A 24,083-nucleotide genomic window follows, 5' to 3' on the forward strand; every position below is an offset into this window, starting at 1 on the left:
TTGGTTGACACTATGCTATGGTCAATGATGGACACAAACTCACAAAGTCCACAACATTCTGTACATAAATTAATGGACCGACATATAGGTCACAAATTGAATGAATGTGTAAATTCTTCAAATGCACCACTCGAAGTGTCCTCACAAATGGGATGAAAGTTTACAATATGTCAAATATAGATACAATTGAGCTCGTTATGGCTTAATGTAGCATGTTATATTTAAAGGTTGCCTTGGGTTCCAACCTTTGGTACTTGTTCGTGTAGCACTATTGTCACGTTAGAAGAAGCAACAACCACACAAAAACTGAAAAAAGAAACTGGATGAAGTGACTAAATTTGTTAAAAGGATTACGCATTAATGAGATTTTGCAATGGACTGATGAATAGTACGATAGATACAATTGAGCTCGTTATGGCTTAATGTAGCATGTTGTATTTAAAGGTTGCCTTGGGTTCCAACCTTTGGTACTTGTTCGTGTAGCACTATTGTCACGTTAGAAGAAGCAACAACCACACAAAAACTGAAAAAAGAAACTGGATGAAGTGACTAAATTTGTTAAAAGGATTACGCATTAATGAGATTTTGCAATGGACTGATGAATAGTACGATTAATATAATGTCTTGAATCAGTTTTATGTGGGAAATAAATTTTCACCTTAAGAAAGAGAGGATTCAAGGCTTAGATAGGAAGTTTAAACCTTTTTGGTATGGGCTGTACGTTGTATTAAGCAGATGGGTGATAATTAGTGTTCTATGAAGTTTCAAAATGGGGGGTCAAGGGGATGGATTTTAGGGATGAACCAAATTCATATACCTTGGTTAAGTACCCAAGAGCTGCAAAAAAGAGCATTTCATGCCAAGATTCTGGTAGCATACAATTCACTAGATCCATGGTTGCTAGGAGATCAGTATTGGTATTTGTATGAGAGATCGGTATTGGTACCGATACGTCTATTTTTGAAAAAATAGGAGATGGGGGTACTCGGAGATGCTATTATTTTTAATATAATTTTATATTTTATGGTTAATTTTGTGATTTTTTAAAATCTCAACTTAAGTATAATGGATACTTATATAGCTTAATTTAATAATTTTGTAATCCAAAATTATTGTAGTAGATCTATGATTCTATACAGATATGAGATATCTGATAAGTTAAAAGTGATAACAAACTTGTTCTACTGAAATTAGAATAATAAAAAAGACAAACGCAGACTGTTAATTTATGATAAAGTGGCCTCTGATTTGTGCTTGTAAATGTTGCAAGTTTGCACAAGTCAGCCATGTGACCAGTGACAAGTTGCCTAAGGGTTATAGTTCATACCATCGCCTCCAAAATTAATAAACTGACCATAAAAAATGGCGTTGACCAAGGGTTAAACGAATACTTATAAGTTGTGCCTTCCTCCTGCGATGTCATGTATTCAGAAAATTGACAAAAAAACCCTCGCACGGTGATATCTTCCTCTCCCATCATGTTTCTGACATGCTTTTTTCCTTTTATGAAGTTTGTGTTTTAGGTTTGTTAAACTTTTTTTGGCGGAAACTCGTGGAAATGTCCTGCCGCCATATCAACAACAAGAGATGCTTCTGCTCGTATTTTTGAGATGGGAGACATGTCCCATTCCTCGAGATGCATCCTAGGGGGTTGGAGACACGTCTCCCTACAATCTAGACCAGATCAAATCTCAAAAAAGTAGATTATCTTGCCATTGTACTCCATGCAAAACACCCACGAACAAGACTACATAATTAAAACAACTTACTATATACATATTCAAGCTTTTTACAATTAATACTCCTGCCAAAAATTGAGGACACTTGACATAATATGAACAACATGTGTTTTAACAGTCTACCATCACCTTCTCCTTAAAACACACAGGATAGAATCTTGATTACAACAGAACCGAGCATATACAATACTGCATTTAACTATACAACTGAACAGATGGAGACTTAAACATGTGATGTCATAGACTGTTGTTACCTTGCAGTGTTGACCTTGTCAAGATCGTCTTCCCTATAGTATTTAACATCCTCCTTTTAAACTTAAATAGGAAATTGCACCTTTAGAGCATTACCCAACAATTTCAAGCATTTAAGGAGTTCGCCTTAATTATTCATGATAGTATGAAGATGCTTTGTCATATAGTTTAAATGAACCCTTGTGTGTTTCTTGAGTTCATCAGAATCTTTGTTCAACATAAAGGTTCCTTTTGTGATAGATAACACAGTAGCATTGGAGAGGGATTGAATGATGATGAAGACATTCCTCTTGCCAATAGATTGGCTTAGGTCCAATATCATCTTTAGTATGGCTTCTTTTATTGCAACACAATCCTTTTTGCCAATTTCTTTTGCTAGGCCCTAGGGCTGGAGTATCCATAATTGCAACTCAGGGTTTGTTAGCTCTTTAGTGATGCAATCCACAAATCTCTTAGACACCTTGTCAATGCTCGTCTGCTACAGTTTCCACGTCTGCTCGCGACTTTTTTCCTTTGCCTCTATCTGCCCTTCCATGTGTTGTAGAGCTCAACTCCATTGTTGAAGTCTTTGTTCGAAAATTTCATAGACAACTAACACACACAATGGGCTATTAAAGGAAATGAATGAATTATGCCTCAACTTGTGTCCAAATACAGAGTCTCTACTGTCAACCCACTCCCATTTATAAAAAATGAAGTGTAAATGAGATCCCTTCATATACTTCATATGTTGAAGACATAATGACATTGATGTGATCTGAGCTCCTCTTGTCCTTTGCCATCTGCTTTTGTCCTCTTGTACCGTTAGTGGCATGATTATGTAATGCTTTAATTGACAATTGTATTGATATGTGTGTGTGCGTGTGCGCATGTGTGGATCTATTAAGTGGCTTGGCATGATCATGTAATGCTCTAATTGACAATTGTATTGACAAGAGTGTGTGTGTGTGTATGTGTGTGTTGAGTGCATGTGTGTGTGTGCGTGCATGTGTGTGTGTGTTCGCGTGCATGTGTGTGTTCATGTGCGTGTGTGTGGATCTATCAAGTGGCCCGTATGTGCGTGTGTGTGGATCTATCAAGTGGCCTGTATGTGCGTGTGGCCTGACATGATTATGTAATGCTCTAATTGACAATTGTATTGACAAGAGTGTGTGTGTGTGCGTATGTGTGTGTCCGCGTGTGCGTGTGTGCATGCTTGTGTGTTCATGCATGTGCGTGCACGCGCGTGCTTGTGTGCGCATCCATGTGCGTGCATGCGTGTGTGGATCTATTAAGTGGCCCATATGTGCATGTGCGTGTGGCTTTAGATGATTATGTAATGCTCTTATTGACAAGAGTGTGTGCATAATTGTGTGCGCGTGCACGTGTGCATGTGCGTGCATGCTTGTGTGTTCATGCATGTGCGTGTGCGCGCGTGTGCTTCTGTGTGCATGCATGTGCATGTGCACGCATGCTTGTGTGTGCATGCATGTGCGTGTGCACGCATGCTTGTGTGTGCATGTGTGTCGTGAAATATAAGTATTAATTACTTCAATTGGAGAAATTAATTCTCTCACACAAATTTTACAGAGCCTTAACTGTGGTCTCTCCAATTAAAAATGGAAATAAATTTTTATACTTGCAGATTTTAAATGATATTCAAAATCAGGGTTATATGGGTTGAAAAAAGTTTCTTTAGAGCAGGTCCCCTGGTGGCCTAGGGATGGTAGGGCATCCCCAAATGTCCCCAACAAAGAGAGGTTTCCCAAGGGAGATGCCCTGCAATGTAGGGCTGTGCTAGAGACAGGTGTTTTTACGTGTGTTGCTTGTTGGATGGTGGGGGGTTGAAATGCACCTGGTAGAACACTTGCGACAATGCATTTGAACTCAATTTGCCATGCTATCTTGACTTGCATCTTGTTTTAATGTAGAATTACTTTATACATGGTTTCCACCACCATTGCAGACATCAATTGTTGGTGAGCAATTGCAAAGCACAAAATAGAACTATTTCTGTCTAGTTCCTGTTAATAAGATAATTGATATGTTGGTCAAATAGATGATGAATCAGCAGATCCTGTTCTGTTGGGTGGAGAAGGCGAAGTTGATTTAACATAAGGGAAAGTTATTAGTTTCCTCATTTGTTGTAGAAACTAGAAGCAATAGGTTTACCAACATAAATATCTCCAATAAATATTTGCAGTTTTCTAATGGATCACTACCAAGTGGCAATTCTTCTATTTTTATCAAGAATCATAATTTACATTTTTTTGTTTTTTTGTTTTTTTTGAAACCTATATTTTAGTTGAGTTTGAAACATATAAGTGGAGTAGAAGACTTGCGTATTCCTGTGTTCCACGGGGATGCATCCCCTGGCATTTTTGTCTCGTACCCGTACCGGGGACGAAATGGGGATGTGGGGATGGGATTTTGACATTTCCTGGTGTCCCATTTTTTGCAAAATCGCAGGGGACATTTCCGGAATGGGTTTTGGGCTGCAGGGGACAGCAAGAAGTCCCTGGGACAGCCAGGTGTCCCCCGACCATCCCGGGGACTTCTTGCTGTCCCCTATGGCCCAGATTTTTTTAGTGCCCAAACTAAAAAAAATACACTTTTTTAATTAAAAAATAGAGGTCTGGCTAGCCCCACCAAGACCCTAAATAAAATTAAAATATAACAAACCCTAATCTAATGCATAAAACAAAGAAAAGGAAGAAAAAGACACTCATTTTGACATTTGCAAAATAGGAAAAGAGCAGTAAGAAGAGAAGGAGTAGCTGGTTAAGGAGTGAACTCAGACAGAGACTAGCTCTGATCTTGATTTAGACTCTTAGTCTTAGACCTACCATGTGCTGATTATGGACAGCCATATATTTTCTTAGTTTATCTTGACATTATGATGGACAGCTGATTATGGACTTCTATGTTTTTACTTTTCTATTTACAGTTCATGTCATTTCATAGTTATGGATGTTTAATATTTATCATTTTATGTCTATTATGGATGTTAATGACATGTTTGTTGGCAATGATTAATGAGAGCATTTGAATTTTGGTAAAATGTTTGTCAATTCTCTTGTGAAATCTTAATTCAAGTCTAATGCAATGCATTAATGTTTATGATGAATTCTTTACAATTGTTATGATATGCATATTTGAAATTTAAAATTTCTCTATGTTTGTAAATGCCCCCCCCTCACCCCCTTTTTTTTTAACAGTCGTCCCCCCAAATGACCCAAAAGTACCCCCGTACCTGAAACACATCCCGGTGTCCCCTGCCGTCCAATCCCCGAAACTCAGTGGAACATAGGCATATCCTTTTTGTCTACCCTTGTTGAAATAAAGAATGTTCTTGTTCAGCTCTTCACTGATTGTTAATTCAATGAATTTTGTTCAGGTGCTAGTTATAATGTATTAAGTTTCTTAACTAGTGTATTGCCCCCCTGAATTACCAGTCTAATACAGATTCATAACTTTATAAGAAACAATTTTGAATCGGAGTTCAATTTGCTTGATTGTTGATTTAGATGGCTGCTGCCATAACTCCAGAATTGTTTGGAAATTGTTGGCAACTTAAGGTGTTTTTTACATCTTGCAAATACCATTCTTTACGATATTTATGAGAGTATTCGTGCATCATGCATGTGTTCTGTTTTGTTCTATGCAGTCGAAGTGGTTAGCCATTATCACTACTGGCTCATAGTTTTAGATTAGATAACTAAGTGCTATACAGTGATGATACTGCCAGATATCATTTTTTAAGGTGGATTCACACATGGTTGAAAGGGTCTCTTTTTTTGCATTCATCTTGTAACAGATCTTCTTTTGCATGACCAGGTCAAATTCCTCACAACAAATGTCATTAAACAAAGGCACCTACTCTCAAGTTGGATTTGCTTATGAAGGAGATGGAAAAGAAGACTCCCAGTTTATAGAGAGTGACGAAGAAGAGGATGATGAAGATGAGAAGGACAGCAGCACTGATGACAGTGAAGATGATGAAATTGAAGCAATTGCAAAGGAATATGGAGTGAAAAGATTCAATTGGCTTGTTTATATGGACCGGAAAGCAAAGGAAGAAGAGAAACGGCAGAAGGAGGTGGCCAAAGGTGATCCTGCCATGGTAGGGACCATGATTAACCTGTTCATATATTTTAAAGCCAGTTAAGTTTTAGTGACTTACAAATATTAAATATAAACTCACTGATTATATCTCTTCAGCGGAAACTCAGTCGTAAGGAGAGAAGAAAAGCTTCTCAACAGGAAAGAGAGAGAGAGAAAGAGGCTGCTCGCATGGCGGGGAGTCGTCTCTCTTATCATGATCCTTATAGGTATGAAACCAGATTCCTAACATATAACACATTCTATAAAGGTTGATTTCTATATTTGTTTATTGAATTGCTTTGTCTGGTTTTTGATTTAGTCATTTAAAGTTAATTTACTTGCTGATTAGACTAACACTAATGCTTCCTATAGGGAGCCTCGGCGAAGTCCAACCTATGAAGCCTATTCTCGGTCAAGGATGTATGCAGAACAACATTTTCTATTTTTTCTGAGCTACACCTCACTTTATCTATTTAAACTAAATTGCCATCAGTGTATATTTAGTCATGATAAAAAGTGGTTTCATTGATACAGATCAAGATCCAGGTCACGGTCTATTTCACCATACTCTAGGCGTCATGATCGAGGACGAGATGACCACTCGCGAGAGTCGAGACGGCGGAGCAAGGGACGTGATTCAACTTCAAAGATTGAGTATATTACAGAGTTTGGGGGCACGACAGACACACACGATTTCAAGTTGGAAGGCGTCGCTCCACCACCATCACCTCCATCTCAAGCTGATTTACTGAACCGGTCGGAGCACTGGACCTTTAAGACCTGCAACGATAACTTGGCCTCAATTTTGCTCTGCTGCAGCTTTTTCTAAAAACTGCCCATTAGCCCCTTAAGGCAGAAATTTGGATGATATTGATGTAGGTTGGGCATAGGGCCCAAAATCTCATAGCAGCAGGCTCTCTTTCGAGTCACACGAGCTGAATAAACTTGTCCTTATGTGATATTATTAGATGCCTGCTAAATTGCTTTATATTGAAGATCTTTTGGGATTGATATTTTCATTATGATTGCTAAAATTGTCAACTCAACCCACAAGTTTCGATGTATTTAGGCTTGGGCTTTCTAACATTCTTGCTTTTATTGCAGGCCTTCGTCAGGTCGTATTCTTGAGGCTCTTCATATGGATCCAGCCGTGTCTGTTGCTCCTGACTGGGAAAGAAATCAGAAAGATTCTAAACCATCAGTCAGGTACTTAGCATTCTATAAAGTTGTTTTTCTTTTTTGTGTTGGTTTTGCATTCGCATTCTATATAGAAGAATATTGTTTTTTTTTTTGGTAAAATGCTTAAGGCGTATATATAAATAATAGATTAATATTAAAACTAATACATAGATGATAGTATTTCTAAAACTGCAACAAGGAGTCCAATTTTAGGAGAGCATTGCTCAATCCAAGAATTAGACAGACATCAACAAGTGATTTGCAAAAAGATCCTAGATACATCTTTGCAGACCAAATATACTGAAGCCTGCAAGACAGGGGAGGCATGCTCAACCCACTTGTACTACTGACTGAAAACAGGGGAGCATTGCTCAACCCCCCTGGAGATTTGAAATAACCCAACATTCTCAAATAACCAGCCAACTAAACTAAAATCTGAGGAGAAGTATAGAAGAATATTGTTGTTAGTTCAAAATCTATATATTTCTGATTTAGATTTGAATTTTGGAAATTTTTTAGAATAATCAAATAGCTTTCTGCACAGCTTGCCTATCTAATTTTCTGTTTGTTCTATGGTCGCTTCTTTGTCAGTTTATTGGAATTTCAGCAGACAAAGAAGGGTCTCCTATGTGCTTGCATACTTTTCTATTCTTTGACTCTCTACAAATTCGAACTCTTAAATGTAGTACTTGTCTTATTTAACTTTACATTATTGGTAGTGTCTCTAACTCTCAAGATGATGTGACACTACAAATTCTACTACAATAATTTGGTTGAAGTGGGACTTTGGAAGTCTGGCACATATTTCCAATTTTGTTTTGAGGCATCAAAATAGGTTTGATAATATTTCCTATCAAAATTCTTGCTAGCTTGATAGAAATTCTCACCGTAGAGGATAAATGTTGTAGGAGCACTACTTGAGTCAAACTGATCTTGGTTAGGTTGTTGATTCGCTGTGCTCTTTAAAACACTGTTTATATGCTTCCCTGTAAAGCTGTTCTTCGTAAAGACCCTTATCCATAATCATGGAGATCCTGGTGGCGAAGTGTTTGACAAAGACCACCTTCTGTGATGGATGATGATGTTAAGATAGCAGATATGTTTTTGTAGGTGTACTCTTTTGGTACATCAAGTTTAGATCAACAGAGTCGGTTGATGTTTTCTAATTGTTGCATATAAAATATACAAGCAGCTCAAATGAGGCATTCTCTGATGTCTATAAATTTAGCAATAGTTAAAATATAGCAATCTTTCATGTTCATATTGATTTAATATGTTGGTGTTGATTGAACATGGCAATTTTTGCCACAGTGCTTCATCAGCACTTACAAAGTTGAATAAGGCTTCAAGCACTACTGGGGCACCATCAAAGCAACAACAGAGTGAGAAAAAAGAAACCCCACAAGAACGTCTCAAGAGGATAATGAGCAAGCAGCTGAACAAACAAAGTATGTTTTGAAAAGGGTTTTAATGCATGCCCCAGCTCTTTGTATTTTCATTTTTGCCCTTGTTTCTTCTTCTTCAAGAGAAGCTACACATAGTCTACAAAATATATCTCTATTCTAATTGGAAGCATTTCATTACCTTAAAATTACTGTTAATGACATTTTAAAATACTTACAATGACATTTTAAAATACTTACATTTTAAATTACTGTTAATGATTTGTTACAATTGCAGTTAAGAAGGATACCGTTGTTGAAATGACAAAAAAGCGTGAGCAAGAGAGACAGAGGCAGGAGAAACTGGCTGAGACAAATAGAATTGCCAGGTATAAACGCCGCAGCCGTAGTCACAGCCGCAGCCGCAGTTACAGCCGAAGTTGCAGTCGCTCACCTGTAAGGTATGAAGCAGTTGGAGCCAAAATGTGTGAACTTAAGTAGTTTTTGGTTGTAGAATTATCATTCATGCAATGCTGTATGAAATTCCTAGGATGTACAGATGTGAGGAGGTGTCTTTGAGATGACTAGATAATTGTAGGGAACTACCAGAGCGGTGGCAGGGGAACATCTCTATAGAAAGCAAATGTTCTGGTAGATGAAAAACTTCAGAAGAAAAGTTTGCAAGAATTTGCCCTCTTCTCCAAAAAAACTGGGAAGAAATCACTTTTTTTTTTTCCAGTAATGATTGATTTAGTCAAACTTGAAAAAGTCAAAAGCCTATTTAACCAGTAACTTAAAGTAGTTTGGAATTCTGATTACCATTTCACTGAGCCAACTCACTGAGAATTTGTTCTAGAGTATGCTTAATCCCCTGTCATCTCTATATGAGATTCTCGAAAACTTTCTAACTGATTATGACTTGCATATTATGATAAAGCTTGCAAGCTTTTTTACGGGTTACCGTTATGTAATTGAATGATCTTTACATGCCACAGGCATCCCCGAAGCAGAAGCAGGAGCCCAAGAAGACGTTATGGTCGCTCTCGGTCACCAAGGTAGGTATTTTCTTTGTGGAAGATGCTGGATATTCCAGTTTATCTTGGGAAATATTTTGTAGCGAATGCATCTGCCACAATGGCTGATATCTATTTTGGCTTTTCAGGGTTTGGAGTCGATCCAGGCACTAATTTTATATTATTAAATCCTTGTCATTACAAGTTGCTATCATTTTCGCAAAAGGGATGTTGTGTTTATATATTTGTAATATTTGACTCCTCTTTTTGTAGTAGTTCGTCGATTTTGTATTCTTCCTATCTGGGAAGATTATTGTATTCTTTGTTATGTTCCAACTTTCGTGAAGTAAATGGAGAATTTGTCTTTACTGTGAGCTTTTCTTGTAAGTAATATATTTGGATTTTGCTTCGTGGAATTTTTGTATTCAAACATCTACTAGCTCCTCAAGTGTATTTAAACACCTACTTTGTTGTATACTTTATTTGGTATTTGGCATTGAGGGAGAGGAGCCAATAGTGTGTTAGATCCAATTATTGTTATGGTATTTGAAAACAAAGAATACTATAAGATGTGACTTTCGAGACTGGAATTCAAATAAAATGGGTACTTATAAAATGCCATTTCACATCATTGATATAAATCATTCAAATGAAAGCTTTGGCAGATATTATTAGCCCTACAACAGAAAAATGGTTTCTTGATGTGGCTCTAATAAACAGTTAATTTGTAATTACTTGTTGCCAAATTATTTTCTCGTCTACCACATTCAATGTGTATCACGACTGCATTTACATGTTATTTAGGTTGATTAATTCACGATAATTATGTAGTGTGCCATGAACACATGAAGTGAAATTCTTTTATATTTTGGATTTACTTCTAATTTTGATGTGCATTTCAGTATTCTTAATTTTTTTTTTAACTGTAACATACATATACATGATGAGATAATCTTTTACTTACTAAAATTCAACAACCACAGTAAAGCAAGCACAGAAGATCTAACATCTAGGAAATACATGATCTATGTGGAAACCTTCTCAGGAGAAAGCCACAAAGGACTGTTTGGATTTACTGTCCAAATCCAGCCACAAAAATAATTTTCTCTTTCAAATTTTTTGTAGGTGCCAATCTATTGGGATCACCAATTCCCACTACTAAGCACCAAATTAACAAGAGACAGTAATCTTTTCTATTGAAAGACACCAATTCCCACTACTAAGCACTAACTTAGCAAGAGACAACAATCTCTTCTATTGAGAGACACTAACCTCCAAATGAGCAAAATTCTCCCTTTCTTGAATATTGTTTCGTCAATGGATGATGATCCTTTTAGTCTCCTCCATAAAATCTGCTTGCAACTTCACATATTTTGTCTTAAAAAATGTTGCTTGAATTGGAATGATATTATATTAATTGTTTACTTTTTTTGGCCTGATTTGAGTGATAAATTTATTTTGATCTCCGGAAGAGGGGTCAATATTGGAAGAGGGGTCACTTTTGGAAGAGGGTAGACTCATTTCAAAGAGAACTTAAATAATATCAAATTAAATTCTTAAGGAGGGTCCAGCTTATTTGAGTCATAAATGAGGGTTGGTCACCTCTTTTGATGTGATTCGTGGCCTTTGACCTTCATACTTTTAAACCCCCATTTCTACATATTAGGTAACAATTTCGTTCTTTGACACTGATTATGTTTTACTCTCCTTTGACATCAATGACAACAATATTTTCAACAATCTTGATGCTAACCTTGCAAAGAAATAATCTGTGCATGCAACAAGAACATGGGTTTACCTTGTTTATTAACACATCTTTTTGTAACCCTCCCCTTCTGACATCAATAGCAAAGACTTCACAAAGGTGAAGTGTGGTGCAATGATTAGTTCTCCTTGAATTCATGCTTAAGAATTTAGTGACTAAATGTGAGAGAGATTCCAATTTCTGCTTGAGATACTCACAAGTCTCTTTAAAAAGGGGCCTTGTAAAAATATCTACAACCTTCTTTCTAGTCAGTGTACTCTAATTTGACATGTTGATTTGCTTCTTATTCTCTTAGGAAATGATACTTATAGGATTTTTTTTTTCTTTTCTAGAGTGCATAACGAGATTTTTGGAGATATTTCTTGCACTAATGTTGTGACAAAGTATTAAAATTGGATGATCATATTTTACCTTAATGCTCCTCAATCTCTGTTTCATCCAAAGAACTTGAATGCAATATGATGTTGTTGCTATGTATTTGGCTTCTGTTGTGGATAAATAAATTAATGATTATTTCTTGCTTAACATGATGTTGTCAAGAAAGAATGCTCCTCCACTAGTACTTTTTCATAACATCAACATTTTCTATCCAATTTGTATTTCTATATGTTAGTGAAACCTTCACTTTTTGGATACCAGAAACCAAAGTCTTAAGGTTTCCTTTAGATATTTAAATATTATTTTAATTGATCCTACATGAGTTTCTTTTGGCGTTGCTTGAAAACATTCCACCATGTTTACTACTTGCATAATATCTAGCCTTGATACTATCACACATAGTAGGCTCTCAATAATTGACTTGTGTAGTGTTTGATTTTCTTTAGGAGATTTGTCATCCTTGCTTAATTTATAGCCTATGATCATGAGTGTTAACTAGTTTGCAATTTCCCATTTTATATTTATTCAACATTTTCTTGATGTACTTGGTTTGTGAGATAAATATGCCTTTGTTGGATTGAAAAATTTATCAAATAAGAAAGAATGATAATTCACTAAGCATAGACATTTCAAACTCATTTTGCATTTTCTTTGAAGCTCTTACACATTTTGTTACTACCGCTTCCAAAAATGTTTTCATCTACATAGACCACAACAATCATCCGATTCTCACCTTCAATCTTGATGCAAATGTTACTTTAAACAATTCCTCTTTTGAAGTTTTCTTGTTGATAAAATTTATCAAGCTTTGAATACAAAGTTTTTGAGGTTTGTTTTAGCCCATAAGGTGCTTTCTTCAACTTGCACACATAATCCTTATTTTTTGGTAATAGGAACCCTTTGGGTTGTTGAATGTATATCTCTTGCTTTAGATTGCCACTGAAAAAGGTTTACTTAACATCCATTTGATAGACTTTTAAGTTATTGAAACAAACAAATGGTAAAAACACTCTTAAGAGCTTCTAGTCTTGCAACATGAGCAAAAGTTTCTTTAGAGTCAATACCTTCAATTTGAGCTTAATTTTTATAAATTAACCTTGCTTTGCTTCTTATTACTTGGTCATTTTCATTCAACTTATTTTTGAAAACCCACTTGGTACCAACCACATTCTTATCCTTCGGATTTGGAATGATTTCTAAGTGCCATTCTTTTCAATTTGAGTATAATTAAACTCAAATTTCAACTCAATTTTAACTCAATCAAACATTTAGTATAATTAACTTCTTGAAACATGAACCTTAAAACATTAATGCAACTCTTATTAATCTTCTTAATGATTTAGTAACAAAACAACACATGAAAACACATCCACAAAAATAACACTTGGTATACATTTTAACATAAGATGGACAAAACAACGGTAGGAATAGCTTCTTGGATCTACTTTCCCAAATCCAGATTCATAAAAATAATGAATCACTTACAACATGAAGTAGGTACCAATCTATAGGAGACACCAATCCCCAATTATATTTGCAGGCACCAATCCCCAACATAAAGATGTAAGCACCAACTCAGTTGGTAAGACACTAGTCCTACCAGAATACAAGGATATAATATGCAGGCCTTCAAGACTGAAAACTCAACTTGCACTCGATATGATCAACCTTCAGACACTCCCAAATTGCCTATGATCTTCTAATGAAACCACACAATGATTGGAATGCAACTTGGCATATCTAACACATCAAATAATTACATTGAAGCCCTAATTATATGCTTTCAACATTCCAGGATAGATCCTAGATCACTATATACGTGTATTAAAATTATAGCTACATTCATATGTTGGCCTAAAACATATTTAATCTAAGTTCCTTAATCAAACATGTCCAAACGTGTAAATGGCTAGGTCCAATAGCCCACACACTACTCTAGAAGATTTAGCACGCCACACAGTTCCCAATGTAGTCCTAACTAGTCACAACAATCATCCACACACTACCTCTAGTGAGCACACATACAAGTCTCTGTCGCAATGAACCAAAACAATAAACCACCTGATAAACTCACATAGTGACCCTTTTGAAGCTCTGAAATATGATGGAACATGTGTAGACATACTCTAGTTTGAGATTGTAGGGCATAACTCATAGCCATGAATATGTAGATCATAACAAGTTACCAGAATAAGCTCGTTGTGTGGGTAACATACCTCAAACATTCATAATCAATTCCACCGACATGAACAAATGCAATATGATACTACATATATTCTTCAATTGTTCCCAAGTACATTTAAAACTCCTCTAACATCACATACAACACTCCTTTGATATCAATGACAACATATGCTCAACAATTCTCCCTTTTTCATTGATGACAAACAACAAAATTTTGCTGGCACATCAACTAAACTATTATGTTAGGATCAAGAACTCCCTTTATTTGAAACAACTGAAGCACTTGGAATTTCACTCTCTCCCTTTAGCAAAATTGAGCATTTTGAGATCCATTCTCCCCCTTTGACATTAATGGGAAAGGTCAACTGCTCATTACAGAATCCAAAAACCTTTCTCATAGATAGACTCTCCCTGAGTCCATAATTATCAATCCTTTTGATCTCTTTGTTTCTGCACAACCATGTTCTAAAATACTCAAAAGTCGCCTTAGGAAGGATTTTTGTGAAAATATCTACAATCTGTTCATTAGTCTCAACATACTCCAACTTCACCTCTTTGTTTACAACCTTTTCTCTTAGAAAATGATACTTGATTGCAGTATGTTTTATCCTTGAATGCATTACCTTACTCCTTGAAATGTTTATAACACATGTTATAAAAAAGAATTGAAATAGGCTCATCAAATTCTACCTTCATCTCCTTCAAATTTTGCTTCATCCATAACACCTTAGTGCAACAAGAAATTGTTGTAAGGTATTATGCTTTTGCAGTAAACAAAGACACTAAATCCTGATTTCTACTCAACCATGACAAAAGACTGTCACCAAGAAAGAATGCTCTTCCACTTGTACTCTTCCGATCATCTATACATTTGAGCCAATCGACATCAGTGTATGCAACAAATTGAACTTTTGACTCATGGGATACCATAAACCAAAGTTTACTATTGATTTCAAGTATTCTTGCTTTTCTACCTTGACATGAGTTTCCTTTGGTGCTGTTTGAAACTAGAAGATATTCCAACCGCCAACATGATATCCGATCTAGTATGCGACAACAGACTACCAAACATGGACTTGTACAAGGTTTGATTTGGTAGAGCATAATTATCATCCTTACTCAACTTAAACCTAGTAACCTATTGGGTGAATATATTGTAATCTAGCTATTGATTACAAAATGGTAGTTTCAACCATAGCTATGGTGAGATTGTATCCCTCCTCACAAAGGGGAGGCTTCCTTCTTGTGGTACTTCAACAACTAGTATCTAAAATACATTATATTCACTAACCTATTTAATTGGCAATACACTCACCTTACCCTCTTTCTTCATGATAGGGGTGTTGGATATTGCTGTTGCTAGGATATGTTGTTGTCATTGATGTGAAGATATTCCTATGTTCCTGTGTTGCACAGAGTTGTTTTGATGTTCTGGTGATTTCAGTGAGTTGATTTGGTTTGTATATCTGTTTGATATGCTGAATCAACTAGAGATACTTTATTCCATATTGATTTCTTGATGATGTGTAGTGATTTGATTGAGTTGTGGATTTTGGTATAAGATTTGATTTTTTAGTGTTCAGTGTTGCAGTGTTTTGGTATTGGATCCGTTGTGCTCTGGAATTATTATATCTTGAGTTTTGGATTTGGGAGAATGTTTGGGATGTTCGTGTGTATATTCAATTCAGATGGTTCGTGATTTGGTGCTCCACAAGTTATCTTTCTTGTCCCAGTTGCTGCTGTTGAGTGTTCTTGAGTATCAACGTGTTGATCAATGAAGATTTGATCAAGTGGTGTTGGTGCAGCTATTGCGGATTATTCTAATGTTCTTGGTGTTTCCTAATTGTGTCCTATTTGTTTTGGTGGTCCGCATTGATCATTGTGCGCGTTGTTCAAGATCTTATGGGTCCGGTGATATTCTTTGTGTTATGCGATATTTTCGATGGTGTAGCGTGTTGCGGTTGATCTTGGCGAGATTTTTGGTGGTGTTGCGTGTTTGGTAGATTTGATTTGGGTCCATGCTATGTCGTCTTGGTATCGGACTGGTCCAGTGGTTGATTTATGTATCATGTGATGTAATTTTGTAATTAAGTGTTAAGGGTTGAGCTGACCTTGTAGTCAAGGTTCATGATTTGTATAAATGGGTGTCATATTCATGTAATTGATGTGTGGGTGTTGTGTCTGCATTATCAGAGAGTGGTGTATGTGCAAACAAATGAATTTATCTTTCAATGTGAAGTGTAGAGCAGAGTGTGTTGTAGGGTAGACAATTGTGCTTAACCGGAACTGTCATCAGGCATTAGTAGATGCTATTCTTTCAGTTCATCTTAACCGGATTGTAGTCCAAATGCTATTGTAAGGTAGCGAACCTTCCTTGAGGGTTGTTGCCTTCCGAGTCATTATATTTTGAGCAGTGAGCTCTAGGCAGTGTGCTTGAATGCATGTGCATTCCCCATTGTAATATTTACACATACTACTGCAGAGTATGATCTTATTGTGGATAGGTTCCCAGTGTGGTTTTTCCCTTAATCGGGTTTTCCACGTCAAAAATATTGGTGTTATGTGTGTTGTTGTTATTGTTCTTATCTTTATTGTTGGTGCAGTTGATCAAATTTGAGATTGTGCTTAATTTGTTTAATTCGGTGAAAATTGATTGACCCCCCCCTCTCTGTTTTCCTTCATTGTTGTTGCCAACAAGGTGTTCTTTCTGTTCTTCTATTTCAGAATAGACTTTCTCTTTGTTACAACTTGATACTAATTTGGGCCACAATAACTGAAATCCAATATAGTTAGACGTAAGCATAATTGAAAAGTGTACCAACAAATCCTAATAACTAAGAGCAAGAAACTAACACAAGTTGAAAGTCTTCTATTATTTCCACTAGTTGATCAAACTAACAATATGGTGGTGTATGTGCAATATAAAGTCTTACACACACAACCCAATTTAACTACTCTAATTTGATAATAGAAAATAACACAATGTCTTCAACTATTATCAATTGCATAACAATACGTCCAATCATAATAGTGTAGCACAAAGTCTACAATATTAGATTTTGACTTTGTTCAAATAAATACCTTCACCATGATGCACAATTCAATCTATATAAGATGATAACACAAGAAAGACATAATAACAATCTCACTTCATCCACACATTGAATCCAAAACAAAGGTTGGATGCCAACTTACTTTCTATATTGATTGCAAATTTTGATTTATAGCTTAAGCTCAAAGTCTCAAATTGCTCCTCAAACCAGCAGAGTTTCGATGCATAAATTAAAGATGATTATTTACAATGAAGCCCACCATATTTATAGAGGAGAGCTTATGAGCAAAAAGAGGAAAAGTTGTAACTAACTTTGACATATTCAACAATAGAGTCCTATTTGACTTTGACTTGTGTTTTTGTTTAATTATAATTTTATAAATTACATGTAAAATGTCATAAACAAATTACGTAATGCATAACTGGCAACATGAAAATAAACTAAGTGTTCAGAGACACATCTTCATTATCATCATCCTTCTTAAAAAAGTCTTCATATCTTTGCAAGGTAGCTGTGCTTTAGAGTCATCAGATCCCAGTGTGTAGGAGTAGGCATTTGTAATTGAATTATAGTCCTGAATTGAAGAATCCCCAGAGTTAAAAAAATTCTGGCTTTTGGATAAAAAATTACAAATCGGGTTTTAAAACCTGATTTGCACCAAGGTAAGTCAAAACATGAAAATCGGGTTTCAAAACCCAATTTGCACTTAAAACTGGATTATACATGCAAGTCAGGTTTTGAAACTCAATTTTTACATTAGATGGACTTATGGTGCAAACATGTTCATCGAAATTTAAAACCCGACGAACAATTTGCATGTAATGTTTACAGTATAGGTTGGAGTTTGAAACTCGACCTTTACTATAGGTAGATCAAGTGCTGGTCAGGCTTCAAAATGTGACCTACACAAATAGGTTGAAATGATTTTGAAGGTTGCACATCGAGTTTGGAAACTTGATGTGCATGTGTGATGCAGAGTTAAGGTGCACATTGCATTTTAAAACCTAAAGTGCTATTGACAAATTGTGGACTCAGGATATGTACTTCAGGTTTTAAATCCGAAGTGCATGTTCATTGGTGATGAATGTGTATTTTGGGTTTTAAAACCTGAAACACATACAATGAGATGTACATTTCAGGTTTTAAAACCAGAAATGCATGAAGGCTAAATGACATGATGTATTTTGGGTTTTGATGGAAGGATGTGCATTTTGGATTTTAAAACTTGAAATGCATAAATTTATGACAAAGGTGAGATGTATTTTGGATTTTAAAACCTGAAATACATATGCAAATAGTGAAAAGTGCATTTCGGGTTTTAAAACCCGAAATGCATGAAGAGGAAAAAGACTAACTCTGAAAAATAAACTTTTAGCAATTTTTTAGAAGACAAATTAAGGGATCCAAACAAGACAATTTATTGACGAACCTAACTATGCACGAGGGGGTTTGACAAGTGCCTTGACATGCATGCTTAGAAGATGTGAGCTATAAAACAAACAAATTTCGTAGGGGTTATCCTACAATTTGAGTGAGCTAAAATCGAGGATAACATAGGCATTGGTCTACTCATTTGTTTGCATTATTTCATCTTGAACTTGCTCAACATATCCTTTATGTACTTAGCTTGATAAACAAATATACCCCTTTTTGATTGAGAATTCTGTAAGCCGAGGAAAAATGATAGCTCACCAAGCATTGAAATCTCAAACTCCATCTGTATTGCATCCCTAAACCCCTTGCACGTGACATCATTGCTTCCTCCAAAGATAATGTCATCAACATCAACCTTGACAATCAATAACTAATCACCGTCTAATTTTATATACACATTACTGTTAGAACAACTTCTCCTACAACCTTGTTGTTGCAGACACCTATCTATTATGGAATACCAATCTCTTGTAGCCTGCTTGAGGCAGTAAAGAGACTTCTTCAATCTACACACAATCTGTTTTGTTAGAGAACTGAAACCATTTTGGTTGTTCAATATAATCTATTCCTCTAGCTCTCCATTAAAAAATTCAAATTTAACATCCATTTGATAAACTTTGGAGTTATGAAATATTGACAATGCTAAAAAGATTCTAATAGCCTTTAATCTTGTGACTGAGGAAATGTCTCTTCAAAATCCACTCCTTTAGCTTGAGTGTATCCTTTGCATACTAATTTGGCCTTTTTTTGAGTCACCTTTTGTTCTTCGTTCAACTTATTTCTAAAGACCCATTTATTCCCAATAAAATTCTTGTCTTTAGGTCTTGGAACAAACTCCCAAATTTCATTTTTCTTAATCTGAGACAACTCTTCTTTCATAGCGTCTGGCCAACCTTTCTTCTTGCTAGCCTTTGCATAATTTTTTGGTTCAATTTTGATAGTAAGGCAAAATGCACCTGTTGACTTGGTTTCTTTGTTTTCTTCGAGTTTGAACACCACTATCTTTATCTCCTATGAGCTAATCTTTAAAATGATTCTTTTATACATACATTTTTGAAGTCTTATTACTTGTAATCTTTGATTCACTTCCCGAGTCTTCATAAATTCTGCGAATTGCTTCATCCTTGTTATCTTCATCCAAAACCTTGGTTTATTGCACCGTGTCATCAATACTCACATTGATACTTTCCACTACTTTCCTCAATCTTTTGTTTTAACATCTATATGCTTTACTTTTCATAGAATTACTAAGAAAAACACCATTAGATCTAGAATCAAACTTACCCAAATTTTCTTCATCTCTTTTGATGTAGCACTTGCTTCCAAAAATTGAGATACCTAATTGATGTCAGTCTCCCTTTCCATAATTCATATGGTCTCTTTGTAGTCTTTGGCCTAATGTGAGCTCTGTTAAAAACATATACTAATTTCTAACAAGCTTCTGTCTAATACAATATTGGATAATTGTGCTTGCTTCAACATGGTTCTTACCATCTCTTGAATAGTTTGGTTCTTCCTTTTTGCCACTCCATTTCGCTAAGGAGTTTGAGGAGCTGAATACTATTTTTGGATTCCAAGATTTGCATAATATTCTTCATATTTGGCTGAAGAAAATTCTCCACCTCTATCTAATTTGAAATATTTTATAGTTCTATAGCTATTAGTGTATGCTTTTGGATTTGATTGTGTGAGATTTTTTGCATTGACGTTTCGAATCACACTCTGTGATCCATCATTAGGATGATAAAGAACATAAGGAGAATACTTAAAGGCCTTGAACTTCTCAAAAGCATATGATTTCTCTTTTAGAAAAGGAATCCAATAAATTCTAGAATAACTATTAGTAAGAATTATAAAATACTCATAGGTCCACATAAATTCATATGGACCAAATCTAATGGCTTTGCGGTAGAACACTCGTTAGTAGGGAATTTGTTTTTTTTTACTTTCGCTCATGACATGGTTTTCAACTTGTAGATGAAAACTTCTTAATCTTAGGCTATCTCTTACCATTCCCTTTGAGCCAATTCTCACAAGATCATCAAAGTTAATATGTCCCAATCTTCTATGCCACAACCAACTCTCTTCCCTTTGTATAAAAAATCAATCTTTCCCATTCATCTCGCTTAGATGATTCACATCACTTCAAATCCTACTTCCTTCTACAATCAACTCTCTCATTTCCTTCTTCTTGAGTTCACATCCTTTTGCATTGACAAATGATTGTAATTATTGTCACACATCTAACTTACACTCGAAAAATTATGTTTGAATCCTTCTACATATAGGACATTATAAGTTCTTGTATTACCACCATCAATACTTAAGGTACCCTTATCGACAATGTTGGCAATAGAATTGTTACCAAGAGTAACATCTCCTCCATGAAACTTCCTAGAATTTATGAACTTACTCTTATCTCCGGTCAATTGACTTCAACATCCACTATCTATGATTAACAATTTTTTCTCCTTCTATGCATGAAGTGTAGTATGAGCCAACAAGGACTTCTCTGTCTTTGGTCTTCTATTTTCTTTATTTAAACCTTCTAGGAACCATTGTTTCAATTTACCGAATTATTTCCTTTGATTTCTAGATTAGGACTCACAAACTTGCTTCTATAGTTTCTTGCAATGTATCCAAATCTATTGCACTCATGACATATGGTATTGATATCAAATAATGGAGAAAACACATTTATATTAACAAAGATATTCCTTCTTCCCTTTCTACAATCCACAACCTTTTGACTAAAATGATTACAATTAAAATAATAACCAAAAAAAGAATTATTGAAAGTGGTATTAAATCCTCATCCTCTTGGTGCTTGCCTTCCAAATCTAGTACTCTACCTTTGCACTTGAATGAAGCCATCATCCATCGTGCTACTCTATTTAGTAGTCACCACTTGTTAAAATTTTCAATTTCTAGAACCCTTTTCTTATGGATTCTTTGCTACTATCTTCATAGACTATTCAAGCATCTTTCTCAAATGATATTTTGTAAAACCAATGCTGATTTTGATGTGTGATGACTTCTAATTTCTAATTATATGATCCAACATCTCTATATTTTTCCCAAACTTTAACTTCAATCGATTGTTTTCCTTTTCAAGATGTCTTCTCAATGCCACAATATCTTTCTCTAATTTTTCATAGTCCTTATCTTTGTTTAGTAGTCTCTTAGTAAAAACTTCTTGATTCCTCTTTGCATCTTCTATCTGAACCTTCAAATCAATGACTGCCTTTTCTGACTTTTCAAGATTTTGAGCCAATTTGTCTTTAGCCTTCACTTCTTCAATGACCCTCTTCTTCAACCTCTTTATCTCTTTGCCAACATGGAGAAATCCTTCCACAAGATCAACCTCATCATTATCATCATCTCTGGAATTCATTTCGTTATCACCAATAGGAGTCTCCATCACCATAAATAGAGCCTATTCACCATCATTCCCAAAAGTGACTCGATCTTCCTCTTCATCAGATGAACAACTATCCTCATTTACAAAGGAACGTTTTTGTGTTGAGACATGGATCAGCTAGGACTCAAACCTAGGATCTTCCATACGCTGTTGGAGTGCTCTACCACTGAGCTACTGTCCCCTCTTAGACCAGTCCATTGTCGATCCAGGTGTGGCTTATTTCCAACACCAACACCCCCCCTTAAGCCACACCTCTTGTGTGCTTGGGGCTCCTATCCTGGACGTGGCTTTGATACCATGTTGATTTTGTTACAATACTAGGATCATAAGAAGATGACCATGCACAATGATCATAGGGTGTGCTCGATTAACCATGGGAAATGATTCTCATCATTTTTGCCCTCCCAACCATAAATGATATACTGTTATCGTCTCGCCGAGCATGAAAATTTCTGATATATATATATATATATATATATATATATATATATATATATATATATATATAAAATTTGGATATGACTTTACAGTATTGCTTCACTTCTTGAAGCTATATGAACAAGTTAATTTGCCATACAAAGAACACGATCTATATGTAATAAGTTTGCTCTTCTAATGAATTCATTGTGGCTGAAGAATTAAGTCAATCTTCTATGTAAGACGATCAACAGTAGACCAAACATGAACTGTAGATGATAATGCACAGGCTAAAGGTGAAGGTGGATTTGCTTGCTATTCTAATCGATCTGCTTGTATGTCTTGGATAATTCAAACTGTCCTTAAACATTATGTCTCTTCATAAGTCAGCCCTTTCAAAACTTAACAAATATTTAATCAAGGTCCAATCGGCTATACACATACCGATTTAAATAATATTAGTTTTCTTATTAATCATGCATATAAGAATTAAACGAATAGTGTATAAAGCATGGTGACGGTAAATAATCGGTTTACCAAATATGTAAGGCCGATAGGCCATTCACATATTTGGTCTCAGTTAGTCGGCTTGTAGGATTACTACCGACACTATATATATTATCAACAATGATTAGAATCATTGCCCATGGTTAATCGAGAACACCCTATGATTACTGTGCATGGTCATCTTCTTGTGATCCTAGTATTGTAACAAAATCAACATGGTATCAGAGCAGGTTCTTGAAGAACCATTGCCACAATTAGTGCATCCCCTCTATCTTGAGGAGGAGCTTGAGCTTAATAGTGGAAAGATATGACAGGGGACATAGATTATCTAAAGTTTGAGTAGAGAGAGATTCTTGAATCGGGTTATAATTGAGGATGATGCCAAGAATAATGAGAAGGAAGTTGGGGCCACTTCTTTCCAGCTAGACTTTGATGATTCTCTTCATAGAAGTGACATTTCTATCTTAAGCCTTGGAAACTTTGTAGATTTGCATCTATCAATGGCAACTGAAAAACAAGATCAGGACCTTCATTGGATGATAGGACCAAACTGATCAGATAAGTCTTCTCCCTACTACCACATTTATTTGATAGCATATGGTGCATTGTTTATGCTCTTTTTATTTGTCTATTGTTTGTATTGGACTAATGGTTTCCGTCTTGTTCATGAGACTAGAACTACCCTTGTTTAAGGTTGAGTTCTGTAGCCCTTAGCTATGATTACATAAAATTTAAGATATCTAATTTATCATTATCAATTTTTGAGCTATATTTAACAACAGATTATTACAAGTGTATGTGCAAGTGCATGTGTGATTGCAGAGGACACCTGAAGATCTTAGTAGTTAAGGGTTGATTGCTGTTATACTACTTGCAAGGGTTGCAAGTTTATCCAAAGTCAGATAGAGCTTGGATAATGAGATTAGTATTTTTTCTTGGTTATTATCTCTTGAGTATTACATTTATTTGCTTGTTGTAGTCAGCCTCTTATTAGTATTCCTATATGTACTATAAAAGTTGCTCTTGTTCTTTTCTTTAGCCCTTGGGGATGGGTTTTGCAGAAAAAGAAGAACGATACATTTAGAATGTTGCTGAGGCATTTGTACAGGTAATGGAAAGCTATAGGATTACAAAGCAAAGTCGAGACAAGAGGGTTCTCCTAGTAAGAGGGAGCATACTTCTAAGGGTATGCTTTTGTGATAGAGGGAGCAACTAGAGGTTCTGCTTCAATTGAATTTCGAGGATCTTGGTCATATTTGTTCAGAGGGATTGGACC

At 35.6% G+C, this 24,083-nt stretch overlaps 1 protein-coding gene across 1 annotated transcript in view; it reads left to right on the top strand.

Moving 5' to 3' along the window:
• Nucleotides 1–10,130, top strand: part of LOC131051353 (uncharacterized) — a 56,488-nt gene extending 46,358 nt beyond the window's left edge. Inside the window, exons 5-13 of the mRNA XM_057985833.2 lie at nt 5,808–6,093; nt 6,192–6,301; nt 6,447–6,494; nt 6,609–6,830; nt 7,179–7,280; nt 8,565–8,701; nt 8,934–9,096; nt 9,631–9,690; nt 9,798–10,130. Of these exons, the coding sequence (XP_057841816.1) occupies nt 5,808–6,093; nt 6,192–6,301; nt 6,447–6,494; nt 6,609–6,830; nt 7,179–7,280; nt 8,565–8,701; nt 8,934–9,096; nt 9,631–9,690; nt 9,798–9,822 (1,153 nt within the window). The 3' untranslated portion in view covers nt 9,823–10,130. The remainder of the gene's footprint in view (nt 1–5,807; nt 6,094–6,191; nt 6,302–6,446; nt 6,495–6,608; nt 6,831–7,178; nt 7,281–8,564; nt 8,702–8,933; nt 9,097–9,630; nt 9,691–9,797) is intronic.
• The last annotated feature ends 13,953 nt before the right edge of the window (nt 10,131–24,083 follow it).

Source organism: Cryptomeria japonica, chromosome 11, assembly GCF_030272615.1.
Source record: "Cryptomeria japonica chromosome 11, Sugi_1.0, whole genome shotgun sequence".
Classification (NCBI taxonomy): domain Eukaryota; kingdom Viridiplantae; phylum Streptophyta; class Pinopsida; order Cupressales; family Cupressaceae; genus Cryptomeria; species Cryptomeria japonica.